The sequence below is a fragment of the Tenrec ecaudatus genome, chromosome 13 (assembly GCF_050624435.1).
Source record: "Tenrec ecaudatus isolate mTenEca1 chromosome 13, mTenEca1.hap1, whole genome shotgun sequence".
In the NCBI taxonomy this organism is placed as follows: Eukaryota; Metazoa; Chordata; class Mammalia; order Afrosoricida; family Tenrecidae; genus Tenrec; species Tenrec ecaudatus.
The window spans coordinates 34,330,612-34,347,957 of NC_134542.1; the positions used below are offsets into that span (position 1 = coordinate 34,330,612).

General features: G+C 49.2%; 1 protein-coding gene across 1 annotated transcript in view; it reads right to left on the reverse strand.

Annotated features, from left to right (window-relative positions):
- PARD3B (par-3 family cell polarity regulator beta) overlaps nt 1–15,332 on the reverse strand; it is a 1,162,664-nt gene extending 1,147,332 nt beyond the window's left edge. The window contains exon 1 of the mRNA XM_075530369.1: nt 14,730–15,332. Within this exon, the coding sequence (XP_075386484.1) occupies nt 14,730–14,849 (120 nt within the window). The 5' untranslated portion in view covers nt 14,850–15,332. The remainder of the gene's footprint in view (nt 1–14,729) is intronic.
- Between the last annotated feature and the right edge of the window lie 2,014 nt (nt 15,333–17,346).

Consider the following 17,346-nt stretch of genomic DNA (forward strand, 5'->3'; position numbering starts at 1 on the left):
GGCCAGGAGCAATCAGTGACCCCCCCCCCCCCCCCCCCGCTTACTGAAAAAGCAGGGAGTTGTTAAAAGGAAGAGCAGCTTTGTGCCCTGGAACTCCATTTCCAAGGGGCACTTCCTCACCACACACAGGGAGAATGGTCGGATATGCAAATTTAGTTGCAAATCCCCGCCCCCCAAAAAAATGTTTTAAATAGAATACATTAGAAATCTCTGAACTATGGGTAAATGGTTTTTTTCTTTAGGTTCTGGGGAAATGTATCTGATCAAACACTGCTGTCAAAACTCGAGCCCACTGAATCTCTATAAATGTACCTATAAATATAGAGATAAGGATTATTTTCCATCGTGCACTTCCTCAACTCTTTCCTACAAAGGGAAGTAATGCAGAACCTAATATTTAAAGTTATCAATACTATTACTATGTCACAATGAACGAAACATGAAATGACACAACACAACTTCTTCAAGCACTAATTGATCCACGCGAACTTCAGGGCCAAGCACACTTTTAGATCATGTGTTGGCAATATGCAAGTCTCAATGTGAATCTACATGTATAGGTTACTTTGCATTAAAAACCATGGGAGGGGGCGGGGCAGGGAGCACTTGATCACTTAGAATTGCATACTTGATTTGAGGAATTTAAATTAAACCTCACATTTTATTTCCATAAATCCATAAAATAACAGGATTTTAGAACTTTGGCAATTTCCAGAATCTCTTGACTACTCATCTCCTGTCCCCTAAACATCAGGGACAGTGGTTTTATAACAATGGGTCCCCACCCATTAGTGGGCAGTGGATTCAATTTAGCATGGCACAACTTGTTGGAATAAAACAGAATACAAACTCAGAGGGCTTCATTCATAGTTAGGGTAAATATTCTTCAGTGAAACTTTTGTTTCAGTAGTGTGTATACTGTGTGTGTGCATTGTGTGTGTTGTGTATGTGTGTGTGTTGTATGTTGTGTGTAGTGTGTGTGTATTGTGAGTCCTTAATTATAAACGAAAACATTTTGTTTTGTGTTTCTCCATCTGAATCACACCCACATAGAACAGTGGATGACTATGGCTGATTTAGGGGTAGGAGTTTGCCAGACCTTTCTTCTGAAGTGCCTCTGAATGAATTCCAAACTCTCACTCAGCAGCAGTGCACAGCCACCTGCACCACCAGGACCTCTGTTCATTAATAAAAGGATGCAGTCAACCACAGGGAAGAGGCAGGAAGGGAGTACTCCACCCTCTGCTCTCCTGGGGTGCTCCCCACTGGCTCACCCTATCTAGAAGACAGGGGCTATGGGCCCACGAGCAAGGTCTGCAGTGCTTAGCCTCCCGGGTCAGGAGCGTCATGTCACATCATCTGTCTGCATCTCTACCCCAAACTCCAAAAAGTCACCAAAATAAGTGTGTAAAATAACTGAGTCTCACCACTGGTGTTTTTGGACATGTTTCCCCCACATCTGTCCTCAGATCCCATTCTTGAATGGAGGCTCTAGCCTAATGCAAAACAACTGGCACTAACAGATTGATATCATTACTGACTCGGGATTTATGAGCACAGTGAGGCCCTCAACCCTTTATCTTCTACCTCTCCCTTTCCCATCTCTGAGGTTTCCTGAGGACACACACCTTTCTTACTCACCTGTGTACACAGGATGCAGTGCCTAAAACATAAGCTTATTCACGTTAGTTCTGCTCCAGTACCTGCTGCCTTAACACTCACAGGAAGACATGAACCAGTGGCTCTCCTCTAGTCTCAGCTCCCTGTGTCTGTTCTCCTGAGCAATCCATCCAACAAAGCTAATGGGACACTGTTAATTCCTCAAGCTCATTAGCCAGCTATCAACAAGACCTGTTGCCCTCAGCCCGATCCCCCTACGACTCCCTCTCGAGATCACCCGCAGGAAACTGCCCGTTGCTGGTGCTGCTCCTCCCTGCAATCTTGTCAGCTCTGAGCTCCCCACAGTCACCACGAGACTGACGATTCAGGGGATACATCTGTTGGCAGTCCACTGAGTGCTGTTGTTTTGTGGCAGAACCAGTAGGCCTTCCTTCCTAGTTAGTCTTCATCTGGAAGCTCCAGTGAAACCCGCTCAGTGTTCCTGCACCATGCACGCCTCACCAACAGATGGGTGGTGGCAGAGATGGTGGTGAACTGACTAGAAATCCAGGTGTCTCCACAGAAGGCAAGAATTTTGCTACCCAGCCACTGCTGCCCCTTCCACAATACTACTTCCATCCCTGAACAAAGTAAACCGCTGGTTTCTCTTTATCTCGTGTGGCTTCGTCTCATGCCATTATAAACCAGGCCACCCTTCACTGCAAGACCGTCCCCACCCTTATGGTCCTGACAAATGTCTAGTCTTCCTTCCAAACCCTGTCCAGGTGTAATCCAGAGATGAAAACCTGCTGGCTTCCTGTTGCCCCATCTGGCAAGGCCAAACATGCCCTCTGTCCACCATTTGAACAGCCCTCTTGTCACACGGTTAAATTTACTCTGCCTTGTCACCCCTGACCCTGCTGAGGGCAGGGCCCCTGCCTTCTTTTACTCTGTATGCTGGAACAAAACACAATCTGGGCCCAAAGTAGCTCTCTGTTGTCTAACGTGGCTTTTGGATTGTTAAACAGTTACCAACCATTCCAGAGAAGCATCCAGAGGTGGGGAGGCAGAAGCCTCATGAAATAATAAACCATTGTCCTTTATGTGATGCAGATGGGGTTAGGACATGCTCCTCATTCTAATCATTCTTCAGCTGGCTGTGCCTGCAGCCACTCTCAGAAAGAGGTCACCCCTCTGCAGGAGGGGAGGTGGGAACACAACTACTATCTACAAATCCCGGGCCCAAAATCCTTGTTGGCTGAAAAGTCACACTTACTAGCACTCACACCAGGATGAAGAAATAGAGAAACTTCAAAATCACCCTTCAAAGGTATCCGAAATCTGTGACAAGATGTTGCAGAGCTCTGAACATTGGCCCCAAATGAGGCACTAAACCAGCTCTGAAGCTGTCCCGTCGGTGTGGGTCTCAGCACTTGTTCAGAGAGGCTCAGCTGAGGGCGGACGCCACTTCTGTCATCTGTCTGCAACACCAAGTGAGTCCCACCACAGCCCAGACCGCCGGAAGAGCTTAAAGATTCCCCCTGGAGGAAGAGGGCATTGGTCTGATGGTGCTGGGCACTTCCCTGATGGAGAGGGAAACCTTGTCCACCAGCCCTGCCTCTTGGTATCCTGGCAATTCCACCACTCTGCACTCCAAGCAGTGAGAGGCTGGCCCTCAAAGGATGGGGGAGCCCAGTGACAGGAGGCGGCCTTAATTCGGGCAGGCCCGAGACACAGTTACTGAACCCTTTAGAAATCATCCACCTAAAACCGAGATGACCCAGAATTGTGGTGCTTTTTCAAAATCAACATGAAAGTAGTAAAGATATTGAAGCTCAAACGTTCTCCAGAGAGACAGTATTGCGCAAACCTCCGTGAAGCCAAAACATCAGAAATGTCTCTTCTTTGCAAATCCACAACTACAGAGCACACCATCTCAAAAGTCTTAAGAGTCAAACACTCAAAATTTCAAGCTGTTATTTAAGACAATCAACATGGCTGATATAATGGCCCACTAAACTACCGCTGACAGCAAATGAGGAGATGATGAGGCCTTTGAAGAGAATCAAAAGTTTGTTTGTTTTTAAGCTATACCACATGGAAGATTCCAAACTTACAAAGCATTGTGCTGCATACCAATTCATTCTCCTGTCTATAAGATAAAATGCAACGGTTTTGCTATAATTTCATAATCATGTATTATGTACACCCTGTAGCTTATCAGGGAATGTGGTAAACACAAGGAGAAGAAGTTGTTCAGAGGGTAGAGCATTAGGCTGCTAACCCAGAGGTTGGTGGTTCAAAGATACCAGCTGCTCCGTGGGAGGAGATAAGGGACACGACAGTCAGCTCCGGGAAGGGTGTGCAGCCTCAGAACTCCATGGAAGGATTTACTCTGTTCCTTAGGGTCACTGTGAGTCAAAAGCCACTCAACAGGTTTAAGGACTAAAAACAGAGAGAAAAATAACACTCACGTTCCTGAATGATTCCCACACCAGTAGAGACAAAATGATAATGGCACGTGGCTGAACCTGGAAGGTTATTTATTGATAGCCAAGTGAATTACTTTTCCCTAAAGCCCAACACATGAAAATGGGGAACATGACTACTCTCACCAGAAGAGGGTCTGCAGGACACTCCAGGGTCAAGGAGAACAGCAGACAGTGTGCCTGCATGTGTGTGTGTGTGTGTGTGTGTGTGTGTGTGTGTGTGTCTCAGAGCCCACGCAGAGGGAGAAAGGTCTGTGGGTGAAGCAAGGGCACTGATAAACTGTATCAGGGATAAATGGGCTTCACAAAATCAGAGTACAAACACGAGAGCATTGGAAACAAGCGTGGGGCAGATGAGACATCCAGCAAAGAAACGCTGCAGCTACGTCCTCACGAATGCCCGCAGAGACTTCTAAAGAGAACCGTTACACGGTGAGGAAATTGCACACATCAGCCGAGTGTGGGTATTCACCTAACAGCCAGTAGGGAACCCCTTAAATCTCCAAGTTATCCTGCTAACATGCCTCCTTTGTGGTTTGAGGGCCAATGGAGACAGGTTTGAAAGAGGTGGTGCTTTAAGCGGGAGGAAAATCAGATGAGGACCTGCCGCACTTTCCCAGGGGGAGTACGGGTGAAGTGAAGGTCCTGGCATGGCTCCCTGGTGGAAAGCAGGCAGCAGATCCAAGGGACAGCACTTGAAAGAGTCCAAGGAACTTCCTGGCCCAGTGGACAGGTGGTGACATGAGGGATGGGAGGTTACCAAGGAGGGGAAGGGTTATGGGGTTTGGACTTGGACTGCCAGGTGAATTATAGTGTCACAGGTGGAGAAATGAATTCTAAAGAGATGGGGCCACTGGCCAGTTTGAAAAGGAAAGGTTGTGGCAGGGCTCTCTGTGGGGCATCCAGTCGGGAAAGTCCAGAGAGAGATAGACAGAGTCTCTAGATCAAGGTCATGGCTAGAGGGACACACAGGGGTGCCCAAAACACACACAAAAGCTCCACGGGTATGAGGGGCAGAGTGCACTTGGAATTCATTTCACCAGGTCAGACTGTCAATCAAGCTCTACATTTAGAGCTTCTGAAAAGATTGAGTAACAGTATGAGACCCAGAAAGGCCTGATTTGTGGCAGATGGGGGCATGGTTTTGCCACCCTGACCACACACGTGCTCACACAGCCATCTCCGTGCACCAGTTTTGGGCAAAGCACAGCATGCGTCTCTTGCCCCATGCACCTGACTCACCTGACCTCACTCTGTGTGACTTTGTTTTGTTTCCATGAAAAAAGAGGGACGTGAAAGGATGAATTGACAACGTAGAAGAAGTGAAGAACAAAACGAGGGCGGTGCTGTCAGCCATCCAATCAGATGAGTTTGAAAATGTTTCCAAGGATGGAATTGCAGATTTGACAAATGTATAAAGTGTAGTGGAGAGTACTCTGAAGGTGGTAAGGTTGTTTTGTAAAATATTTAAATACACAGCTTTGGGGGAAAATCCATTTGGGGGGTATCCCTCCTATGTCTGGAGGTATCTGAAGCCACAGAGTGGATGCCATCCCATGATGAACTGGGCCAGAATCCTGATACACAAGGGGTAGCCGTGAAGATGGAGAAGAAGGGCAAATTTCACAATCCTGTTGGGTGAAGGTGAGGGTAGCGTCCACAATAAGAAGCAAACTTACCCTTGGGGTGCTGAGTAGTCACAGGCAAGGGGAAGTTCAAATACCGAATCCTGGGGAACCCCAACATTAAAAAGTAGGACAGAAAACAAGGAAATAACCAAAGAGATAAGAATCTCAGGAGAGTTCAGTAACAGAAACCCATATGCTGAAAATACTGAGCACTTCTATGAGTCTTGAAGCATCTAAATATCACAGGAAGAAGTCTAGGTACATTTGCATGGCTCTTGACTGGAGCAGAAGAGGCCGGTGGCCCTGGGAGTCAGGTATTGGGCTGCTAACCACAAGGTTGTTGCTTCAAACCCATGAGCTGCTCTGCAGGAGCAAGAAGAGATGCAAAGACTTGGTCTCAGAAACCGTCTCCAGGGCTGCTGTTCGTCTGTATGGACTCAAAGCGTTTGAGGTTTTGATTGATGGTCCATGGTCTGACTAGCGGTAGAAATGGAGAAGAACCGTTCTCAGGCAGTTGCATCAAAGGTGCAAACTGAAGTAGGTTTGACTCGCTGCACAACCATTCCTTTCTGTCCCAGAGTCTAGGAGCCTTCACCTTCTGGAAAGATTCCCTCTACTGCCTGTAGATCCCAGAGAGCAAACAAAGCTCCCTTTCTGGTGGCAATTCGCTCAGCAGAACCCAGCAGCGATATCCAGGTGAACATCAGGAACAAGGATGGCCTGGGATCTGGGCATTCATATAGAGAATTAGCAGAGAACCTCTAGACCCACAGTTCTCAACCTGTGGGTCACGACCCCTTTGGGGGGTGAACAGCCCTTTCACAAGGGTCACCCGATTCATCACAGTAGCGAAATTACAGTGATGAAGTAGCAATGAAAATAATTTTATGGTTGCAGGTTCCTCACAACATGAGGAACTGTATTAAAGGGTCACGGCATTAGGAAGGTTGAGAACCACTGCTCTAGATCCATGCTATCAAAAAAAAAAAAAGTAACCACTTGCCAAATGTGGATGAACATAAATGACAAAATTAAAACTTCAGCTCCTCTGTGGCATCAACCAAATTTCAGAGGTTCGCCAGCCATGCTCTGTTATTAGCCAAGCAGGTCAAGGAACAGCCAAGAGTCAAAGGGAGAGACTGGATAGCTTTAGGTGTGTTTCTTTTGGAGAGTCACCCATGTAACAGAACACAACCCAATGTGAAGTGACAGGAATGTCCAGATGAACACCACTGTCTTCTGTCTGCTTTTACAGATTTCAAGTCCTGAACATACACACTCTGTCTCTTGACTAAGCAAGCCTCTCCTTTTGTCACTTCAACCATTTCCACCCCCAACCCCCCCCACTCACGAAGTGATAAATCAAAGAACCATCGCTACTAGGGTGCTGGTTCACACATGCACACGTGTTTAAGCATGTCTTTGCAATCAGTGGATGGCTGCAGACAACTTCTTTCAGTCACACGCTTGTCTTACTCTCGGCTCGGGTGCCTTCGGAAAAAGAAAAATCAGAACAGTGGTTTCAGAGAGGATCTGCTGAGTCAGTGAGATTCACAGCAGAAGCCAGCTCGGAAGGGTATGTGGACTGCTTGGGAGGAAGAAACTCCAGAGGGATAAGTCCAAAGAGATCATCTTGATAGATTTTCTTAAAGGCCACAAGACAATCCTGGGGGCTCATTAGAAACATATTTTTAAAAAATTGAAATCGGCATTGGTGAGACCAAAGCCAGGAAAATTGTGCCCAGAAAAAAAAAAGTTTCCATCACAACAACTCACCCATTCATTCTGCAAAGGTACCAAGGGCTGTCCTGCAAGAATTCTATTTGGAAACCATACCCCATCCACCTCTTCTCCCTTCAGGTTTCTTTGTCCCCCAAATGCAAAGGACAGTTAAAAGGGACACAATGGAAATCCCTTACGGATGCCAAAAATGCCACCGTGACAAGCCATCAATCAAGGTGCGCAGTATGTATTCCGTGAAGAAGAGTCGGAGGGACCTGCCACTCAAACGTGTACAAAAGATCCACATGTCCCCTGGGTCAAGAAACAATAACCTCCTATCTATTATTATGTAGCCAGACACTTTTGCTTACCTTCACATAACCTAAATTCACTTCAATCATTTATTATTTGAAGACCTACTATGAGAATGTCAATTCCAACTCCCAGTGGCCCTACAGGACCGAGTAGAACTGCCCTGTGGGTTTCCAAGGCTGCAACCCTTATGAAAGTAGAAAACTCCTCTTGCTCCGTTGAGCAGCTGGTGTTTTAGAACCGCTGACCTTGTACTTAGTCGCCTGTGGTAGTCCAGGCAGACTAGAGAAACAAATCCATAGACACTCATATGTATATAAGAAAGAGTTTTAGATACAGGGTAACTGTATATTAAGATAGCATCCCAACACAGTCCAGTGCAAGCCCATAAGTCTCAGATTAGCTCATATGTCTGATACCAAACTATAAAGTCCTCTTCAAACTGACGAAACACATGCAATGATGCAGAGTGCAGGACAATCACAGGCCAGTGGATACGAAGTCTTTGGAACCAGTGGCATTATAAGCATCTCAGTGCTGGCAGGGCTCTCTATGTGGCTTCTCTAGCTCCAGGGGTCTGGCTGCATCAGGGTAGGTCCATGTGGCTTCTCCAGGTCAGGGCACTAGTGAAGTTCCATGTGTCTTGTCAGCTGCAATGTCTCCCGAGGGAGTCTCTTGAGAATCTCTCCTACCTCTAAGGTGGAAAAACCAGATTTCCCAGAAATCTCAGGAGAAAGCCATGCCCACACAGAGGCCTCACTGGCTGATCTGATTAACACACTAGACTCCACCCCTCCGCTCAATCCTCAGACTGACAACGATTACATAACTAGTACATAGCCCAACACGGAAGGCCACCCTGCCAGTAAGGCTCCTTCGAAGAATTGCTGCATGTGATTTTTGGTGCTGGTGGAGAATATGGAATACCCTGGACTGCCAAAGGAGCAAATATCTTGGAAGAAGGACAGCCGGATTAGAACTCTTCCTAGAAGTCAGGCTGGTGAGACTTGGTCACCGATTGCCTGAACATATTGTCAGGGATGCCAAGAGAAGGGCGTCATTCTTGGTAAAGCAGGAGAGCGAAAAAGAGGAAAACCCGTGATGTGATGGACTGACACGGGCTGCAGCCACGGGCTCCAAGGGAAGAGCAATGGTGAGGTGGGCGCTGGACCAGGTGTGTTTCATTCTGCTGGACTGCTAGCAGGGTCACTTTGAGGCAGAATTGACGTGGTGACCCCTAACATCAACACAATGAAAAGAACTGGTCTGGGTTGGAGGTAGGGGGACAGTTACGAATGTTGAGTTGGTCTGTAGCTGCTGGCCAAGCCGCTGCACGGGTGTAAAATCAAGTGATTTCAACAATGCCTGAAGACCTGTGGTACATCGGTGTCTCTCAAGCCTAGCTGGGCATGAGAGTCACGGGGGTTCTTTGAAAACAACAGTGCCCACACCCCACTGTAAACCCTCTTTCCATGTGAGAGATTTCTTCCTATGGCCTTTCTGGCCCCGGGTTTGTCAACCTCCCACCATGACTGGTCAGGCCACAGTCTTGCATATGATTGAAGAAGTGGATGCAAAGAGACCACGGAGGAAGCCGCCACAGAGTGTAAGACTGAACCCCAGCCCAGAGCCGAGATTACTGTGTACCCCTCACCCTTCCATCGCCCCTAACTGGAGACATCTGCTCATGCAGAGATGATTTGTGTCGCCGGGCATTCTAAACAGACACTCACTTAAAACACTTGAACTCAAGTCAATCACTCTGTGGGGGCGGGGGGTGGGTGAAACCCGCATGCAAGAGGGCAGGAGCAGTTCAAGCCCGCATTCAAGGGTCTGCTGCACTCGTTTCTGTTTCTATCCTCTGCTTCGTGTTTCAGTTGTTGCTGTCACTGTTGCAGCGGTCTCTCTGAGCTCTCTGTGACTGTTCTGAGTCACTGAGCACCACCGAGAAAGCGCCATGGTCGAGGGATGGACGGCTGGCATCAGAAATGGTGGGGAAGGTGAACAGTGCCTATCCAGTGCACAGCTGCTTCTGAGGACCCAGCGTGTGCTGCTTCCTATCATCAGAGCCATTCCATCCCTCTCAACGCTCACCTCAGAGGATGGACCCGGGCACGTGTGTTAAGATGTTAAATGTTAAAATCAGGGTGACTAATGTCCAGACAGGGTTAAGAACCCCTGCAGGATACAATTCAATTACCCATTCACCCATGACACATAATTTTGATGATAAATTTAACTAATTACTCAATGAGCCCCACCTTGACTACTTAGGAAGACAATCACCTCTCCACTAACTATTTAACTAAATTGGTTTTAGAGCCTGAGACACTGATAAAGTACCAGGATCCACAGATAAGCGATCCTATAATTCTTATCCCTTACTCAATTCACCTCTTCCTCCTCGGTGGAGGTCAAGTGGCAAGAAGGGGGAAGGGGGCAGGAATCTTGAGGTCCCAGATCTCAGAACATAATTACAGCCCTCCACTAAGTGCCCAATTTCTAAAACATCTTGCCTTATCTGGTGCAGAGTCAGCCAATGGCCCACATTCCTCAAATACCAGGCCTCCTGCCGGCTCAGTATGTGGCCAACACTTCCCTGACAGATGCCCACAAGCTCCACAATGGCTTCTTGGGGTTTCATGTACCCTCCACACTTCTAAAATCTCAACTTTCAGTCTCCGTTTAGAAACCTGCTTCCCCCATCTAAAGTATTCAGGTCCCTGGAAGAAGCCGACTCCCTTCCATTCTGGTTCTTCCCAACGTTTCTCTACAGTACTGCCTACACCCGATGGCCAAGAGAGCCTGCTATTATCCGACTGTCATTTGCACAGCGACTACTGTTCATTTGCCACACCTGCGACCTGTCCATCAGAGATCCACTCCTCCCCATCACGTGTTATAAAAGATGCAACGAAGACCAACTTGTTGGTGGTTTCATCTAACAAGCAGAAGTTTGCTGCCTTTACCTGGAAAGTTTGAAAACTGCCAAAATGTGGTCGAGATTCAGAATGAGGACTTGCTGTCGGGAAATGGCGCCAATACACGTACTTCTACACATGGTAGCACAGACCTTCCATTTGTAAAAATGCAAAAGCTGTGAAGTGCAAAGTGTGTGCCTGCGATGGCAGCAAGAACACAGGCAGGGCCCACGCTTCCTCGGCGCCAGCCACTGCTCCGGGTGCTTTACCTAAATTCAAGGACTCTGCCATCAGCCCCTCCAGGAGGGAGGAAGGCATGACTATCCTCATCTCCACTTTCACGGGCCAATACAGAGATGGTAAGGCAGGCATGAGGAGGCGACGTGACCAGGATTCCACGATTAGCGTAGAATTGGGCTTGGGACCCAGGGACTGTGGTTTCTATGTCCTTACTCTTGGCCACTACATGCACAGCCTATTGTTTACCCAGGGGCCCTCGTGCTGTAGAGTGGTTTACACCCTGGGCTGCGAACCTCAGGGCCAGCTGTTTGAAGCCACCAGCCCCTCTGAAGGGGAAAGATGAGGCTTTCTATGCTCGCGGAGTGTTGCAGTCTCAGAAAAGAGCACGGGCATTTCGACCCTGCGCTAGAGTCACTATGAGCCAGTTATTGACTTGACAGCAGTGAGTTTGGGGGTTTAAAAATAAATTATGAACACTTTAGGACTTTCAAAAGACTATTCCATCTACCAACTGTTCCAATGATTTAAAATAACAGTTTGAAATATTGTGAGCATCGCCACGAACTGAAGCTTCAAAGCACAAGCACACCAACAGCAGGGGCTCATTCTGCATCTCTCTACCACATTTTGGGGCAATTCTCACAAGATTTCAAACCTATCATAATGCTATTGCATATTTAATAGGCTATGCTGGTGTATAAATATCACTTTCATACACACCAGGAAGCCAAAAACATTTATCACTTGCTTTTTGGTGATATTCAGTTTATTGTGCTAGTATTGAACCTGCAATATATGTAAGGCATGCCTGTGTTTTGAGTTCAGGCCTTAAAGCCTTGCTTTCAGGAAAGATAAGCCTTTCCAGTCTCTCACTGATGCAAAGACATTGTGACTGTTTTACAAATTGTCTTTTCAATTGGATTTTGACATTTCTGTTCCTTTCCCATTATTTTCTAGATTCAATAGATAAAATCATGGAAATTGTCAGAGTATTCCTTGGCATTTTAGTTCCACTAGGAATATAATTTAATATTAGTTAAGCCTTATTGGGATTACAATATTATTTAAAATAAACCTATGGGAGAGAAATATTTAGGGAGGGGAAAGATCTCTCATGACTTATTAAATTGAGATTTTAAACGCCAAAAGAGGGAGGGAGGATTTATAAGCTACAGGTGACCTTTAAATGTCATATGCAACTAATATATAAATGTAAACACTGAAAAATGTAATGTCTGGTAATAACAGTAAACTGATCAATGCAATTTTGTCTTTGGTTCTATGCTATTATAAATTATGCTTCCAGTCCTGAATATCAATAGATTTTGACACCTTCTAAGATCAAATTACCATGCATTAAACATCATTTAGTTAATTCCCTGTATCTTATTTACAAGCTGTAGCCTACCTCTAATTCTTGAACCATTTCATGCCCCAAATTTTGAAATAAACAAGGTTAGAGAACATAATTTTAAAACTTTATTCATCAACTATTTGACACAGCAAAATATGTCAACAAAATCTCTTTTTAAAATTTGTCAGTAGTGTTCTTACTATTCTCTTTAGCCCACCTGCAAAAGTTAATGAAATGCTATTTCAAAGAGGATCGGTTACATGACTCTCAATGTTCACATTTCACTGTTACTGAGTCAATTCTGACTCATAGCAACCACACAGGGCACAGTAGACCTGTCCTCGGGTCTCCTAGACTAGCCTCATCTTCCTTCCACACAGAGGGCCTGAGGACTTCGAACGGGGGGCCTTATGATGAGCAGCCAACACATAACCCATTAGGCCACGGTGGGCTAGGAGCAACACAACCACAAGGAAAACCACACTGGGGTCGATTCTCATTCAGCCTTTCAGGTCACCAAGATTTGTTTCCCTCCTCTACCTCAATTCCACTGAATAAAATGTTCGGTTTGATGGGCTTATACTTAGTACAGGGGATTTCACAAAGTTCACGGGAAACTTTCATTAACTTTTCATTCCATACTAACAGACCTGCCCACTGTATTCCAAAACCTGGCTGTTGGAGGTCACATACACCTGAATCTCTGTCAGTGCAAATGGCCTCACCAGTTCCCCTATGGGATGCTGACTGCAAGACTGGCTGGTGGAACTCCGGGGCCTCTCAGAGAGGGAAAGATGGAGGCTCAATTCCCATGAAGATGGGCAGCCTCGGAAACCGGAGGGAGCAGCTGTCCTTGGAGTCAGAACTGACTCGATGGTATTGGGTTTGACTTTTCCAGAAGTGAATTGTTGGTGTGTGTAATTGTTAGCGGAGAGACAGAGGGTGCACGGATAGACAGACTGCATTGTGTGACACTTCGCTTTGTTCGGCTTCTCAGATCGCGTTACTCTTGTTTCCTTTTCTACAGCTGGCAGGTGTATGGCGGCCTGAGGTGACAAGTCTGTTCATGAGTCCACGTGCTCACGTCTTCTGTGTCGCAAGCCGGTGATTCTCACGTTCCACGCGTTGTCATCATGCCATTGCACAGTCAGCGGACGACAGAGCGGTGTGAACATAACGTTTACGTATGTGCTGGGAAACCCAAACACCGTGAGACTCGCTCGATTGCCACACTCGCTTTACTGTGATCGCCTGGAGGGGAACCAACACCATCTCCAAGGTGAGCCGATGCTTTTTAAAATATCGGCTCTATGGACTTATGAGAAACAAGATGACCTTTTATTTCTGGTATGTTGGGTAGTCTACATAGGGTAAAAAAGAAATTAAAATGGCATCTATCCATCACTAGCCTAGCCAGCACACCAATGTGAACAAGAGGAAGCCCGTCAACAAGAGCGACGCGGCTGCATCGATTAGCGCTAGCATCCGAACAACTGCGGACCGCGCAGGACCCGGCAGGCGGCCGCTATGAGCAGGAGCTAACTCAACCGCACCTAAACACACCAGCCCCGTGAACAAGGGCACGTGGCCTCTTCTGTTAGAGGATGTAGGGCTTGTAAGAATTTCCTTTGGGGACCTAATACACGTATAAAAATATGTTCTTTTAAGTCCTCCAGAAAGTCACGGAGGCCCAGTGCACTACCCAAGCACCTGATCGGACTTTAGAGGTCGGTGAGATCTTCCGATCGTGACTTGCACAACGGAGAAAATGGCCTCCTCAGCTTCCCTAAGTTCCAGGAAGGACGCTGGGGAGTCTGTCTCATTCTGATGTTCACCTAGGACCTGACGGCACACACACAGCAAAATGCCCACAGGGTGTGTGACCCGGGGCTGCAAACATTCAAATCATAGACCTGGGTGACACCAGGCATCACCTCTCACCTGTGCTCTGGTCCAAATCCCTGCAAGAAAGTTTTTGAAGGTGAAACTCCAACGGTCCCAGGAATGAGAACTTCCAAGGATGTTACTTGCCCTATGAACGTTCCAACTCCATTGAACCAATGGGGTGTGCCTTGACCAATCACAAATCACACCTGAAGCAAGCAGCACCCAGAGGTCTTCTCAAACAAATGCTAAGCCAGTGCGGGTGCATCTCCATCGTCAGTGGCTTCTCAATCACCTGGGGACCCCAGTCCTTGGAGCCAGGATTAGGAACCCAGAGTGTGAGTTTCTAATGAGCTCCCCAGGTGATCCCATTGCTGCAACACCTGTACGTGTAACAGGGCCTGCGCACGACACGTCACTTATCAGCAACACACACAACTGTGGCCACAAGCAATGGCCAGTCAAGCCACCTGGGTACTCAGCCGCTCCTCAGGGTGGCCACCGACCTCCCGCCTCCTGGCAGGTGCCTTGGCCTCAGGGCGCTGGCAGGTCACCTGCAGCCTCGCCCCTCGCCGCTCACCTTCTCCCGGGTCTTCAGGTAGCGCTGCAGCGCCTGCTGCGTGAGCTCCCGGACGCAGAGCTGGCCCTCCTTGCAGGGCACCACGATGCCGGTCCGGCCGAAGCACACGGTCACTTTCATCGTGGCCTCTGGCGACCACGCCGGGCCCGGCCGAACAGGTGTCTGTCGCCGCGCGTGCAGCCCCCACTCTGGAGGGGAGCCCGGCGCGGGTGGGCCCGGAGGCCCAGGGCAGCTCCGCCCGGCGACCCCTCCTGTCCGGGGACCCGCGACAGCGCCCCTTCCCTGCGGACCGGCGGCCCCGGGGCCGGAGGGCGGGAATCGGGGAGCGGGCGGCCGCGGGAAGGGCTACCTCCCAGGTGGCCGGCGGCTCCGGGGCCCGCCTCCTCCCGCCCGGGCTGCGCCTCGGGCTCGGGCTCGGCTCGGGCCCGACCGCGGTGGCCGCTCCGCGCACGCCAAAGCGAAATGGACGGCTCGGCCCGGTCACAGCCGTGCAGGCGGCGGCGCGGCGGCCCCAGGCCCCGGGCGGCAGTGGGCGGCGGCGGCGCGGGCGCGCGCGGGGCCCGAGTTGGGAGGAAACTTTTGCGCCGGCTCCCAACTCGTCCGCGCCGCGCGGCGTGCGCTCCGGGCTCGGCCGCCCGCCGCCTGGGCCCGGCTCTTAAAGGGGCCGCGGCGCCGCACGGCCCGGCCCGGCCCGGCCCGGCGCGCGGGCAGGAACTGGAGCCCGGGCCCGAGCCCCACGCGGGCTACCCCCGGCGCTCTCGCCGCGCACACCCACGGCGCTCGGGGGAATTGACACGGGACCTGAAAGCTTCCCACCGGGGAGGGAAACCGGATCTCAGAAAACACACTGGAGGGACTAGCCAGGGGACCGCGGAGCGACTCCCACACCCTTCAAAGGCGGGGATTGGCACAAGCTTCCCTGAGAGCCCAGGAGGGAGCAGGTGCTCATTGCCTCCTTCCTTGCCCACAGTGTCAGCGCGCACAGGTGCTGGGAGGCAGGGATGGCCAAAGGGCCCGGTAGGAACTTGTGGGACACACCGCATCTCACCTGTCCTCTGCATGGCAAAAGCTTAGCCTTAGGGACAAGGAGGCAGCAGAAGACACTGGGTGATACCACAAAGGTCACACCCCAGACCAGGCAGGACCCTTCTGAGATGTGCCTCGTATTTGGCAGCCCTTGTAAAACCAGGTCAAACATCTCCATGCTCATGATCCGACCTGTGTGCATCACACATCAGCTGAAATCGGGGTCTCTGGAACAAATTAACAAGAAAGTGTTTACACAAGTTTACACACAGTTCTTTAAGCACAATTCTTACACACATCTTACACAACTGAGCTCCAACAATCCTGTAAGACGGTAATTATCCCCAGCCCCCCCCCCATCTTTTGTGGGGAAAACTCCTAAAGGTTGGGCAACTTGTGAAGTTCTTTGTGCGGGAGAGAACTCAGGACTGCAGACTCAATCCCTAGCGGGCTCTGACAAGCAGTGTAAGTCGCAATTGGTCCATCTGTCAAGATCCTCGGAACTACAGCATGTGTTTGTATCAAGACATTCAAGTTGAACTTGGATTTCCTAGGCTGGCCCGTTGTTGCTCAAGCGATGACAGGGACAGGTTTTGAGAGCTGCTTTTCAAAACTGTTCCTCGGACCCTCCACGGCAACGCCTAGCCACCCTATAGGCCCTATAGCATAGACCTACACAAAGTGGGCGCCCCCGGGTGGTCCCCGAAGCTGACATCATTAGGGAACCAGGCTGCCCCATCGCAAACCACTCGCCTTTTGATTCTCGGTCACATGCTTACCCACTGCGCCACCAGGGTTCTGTCTTGTCCGTGTAGCCTTTCAGAAAGGCAACGGCATCAGAGGAGCTTACAGAACAGGTGGATTTAAAGAACGAACGTACTGGGTAGCGCGTTGTGGTTGCAAATCCAGCACGGGGTGATTTAAACCAAAGATGGACGAATACCCAGGGGAAGCAAGGGTGACTCCAAGAGACCAAGCAATGATATCAGGGGCCCGTGCTCAGCACTCCCCAATATGGTCTCCCTTCTCCAGCAGGCTCTCCCCAAAGGGACCAGAATCGCCACTGTCTCATGCTCCAGGTTTACAGGCCCTCCACCCCAGAGAGCTCCCTAACAAGCAGGCGTTTTTCCAGGGAAGACTTGCCCAACTGTTCTTGGATCATGAACCTCCCTGTGGGAAGAGGGATGCAACCGTGATTGACCAGCTCTAGCTCCCCTGCCACCGAATCAGATGCTCTGGGAGCAGGAGAGGAGCAGATCCCAACTTGGGAGACCAAGGTTTTTGGTGTCCTTCACAAAGAGAGGAACCTGAGACGGTCACGGCACTTAAACAACGTCCTCAAGGTCACATGCTTATAAAGTATCAGAGCCTGGATTGGAACTCAGAGCCTGTTCAGCAGCCACGCTGCTGCTGTCAGAAGCACAAACGGAGTAGGTGAGCAGGCAAGTTGACCCTTTAATGCTCAGCAGTCCCTTTGACGATGGGCAAAATGGTAGGGTACGGGGTAGAGTAATATGTCATCGAGATTTTTCTGCTCATGATTAACTTGGCCTGTGGCCACTTCTTATACTTCACGACTTTAGGCTGCTTT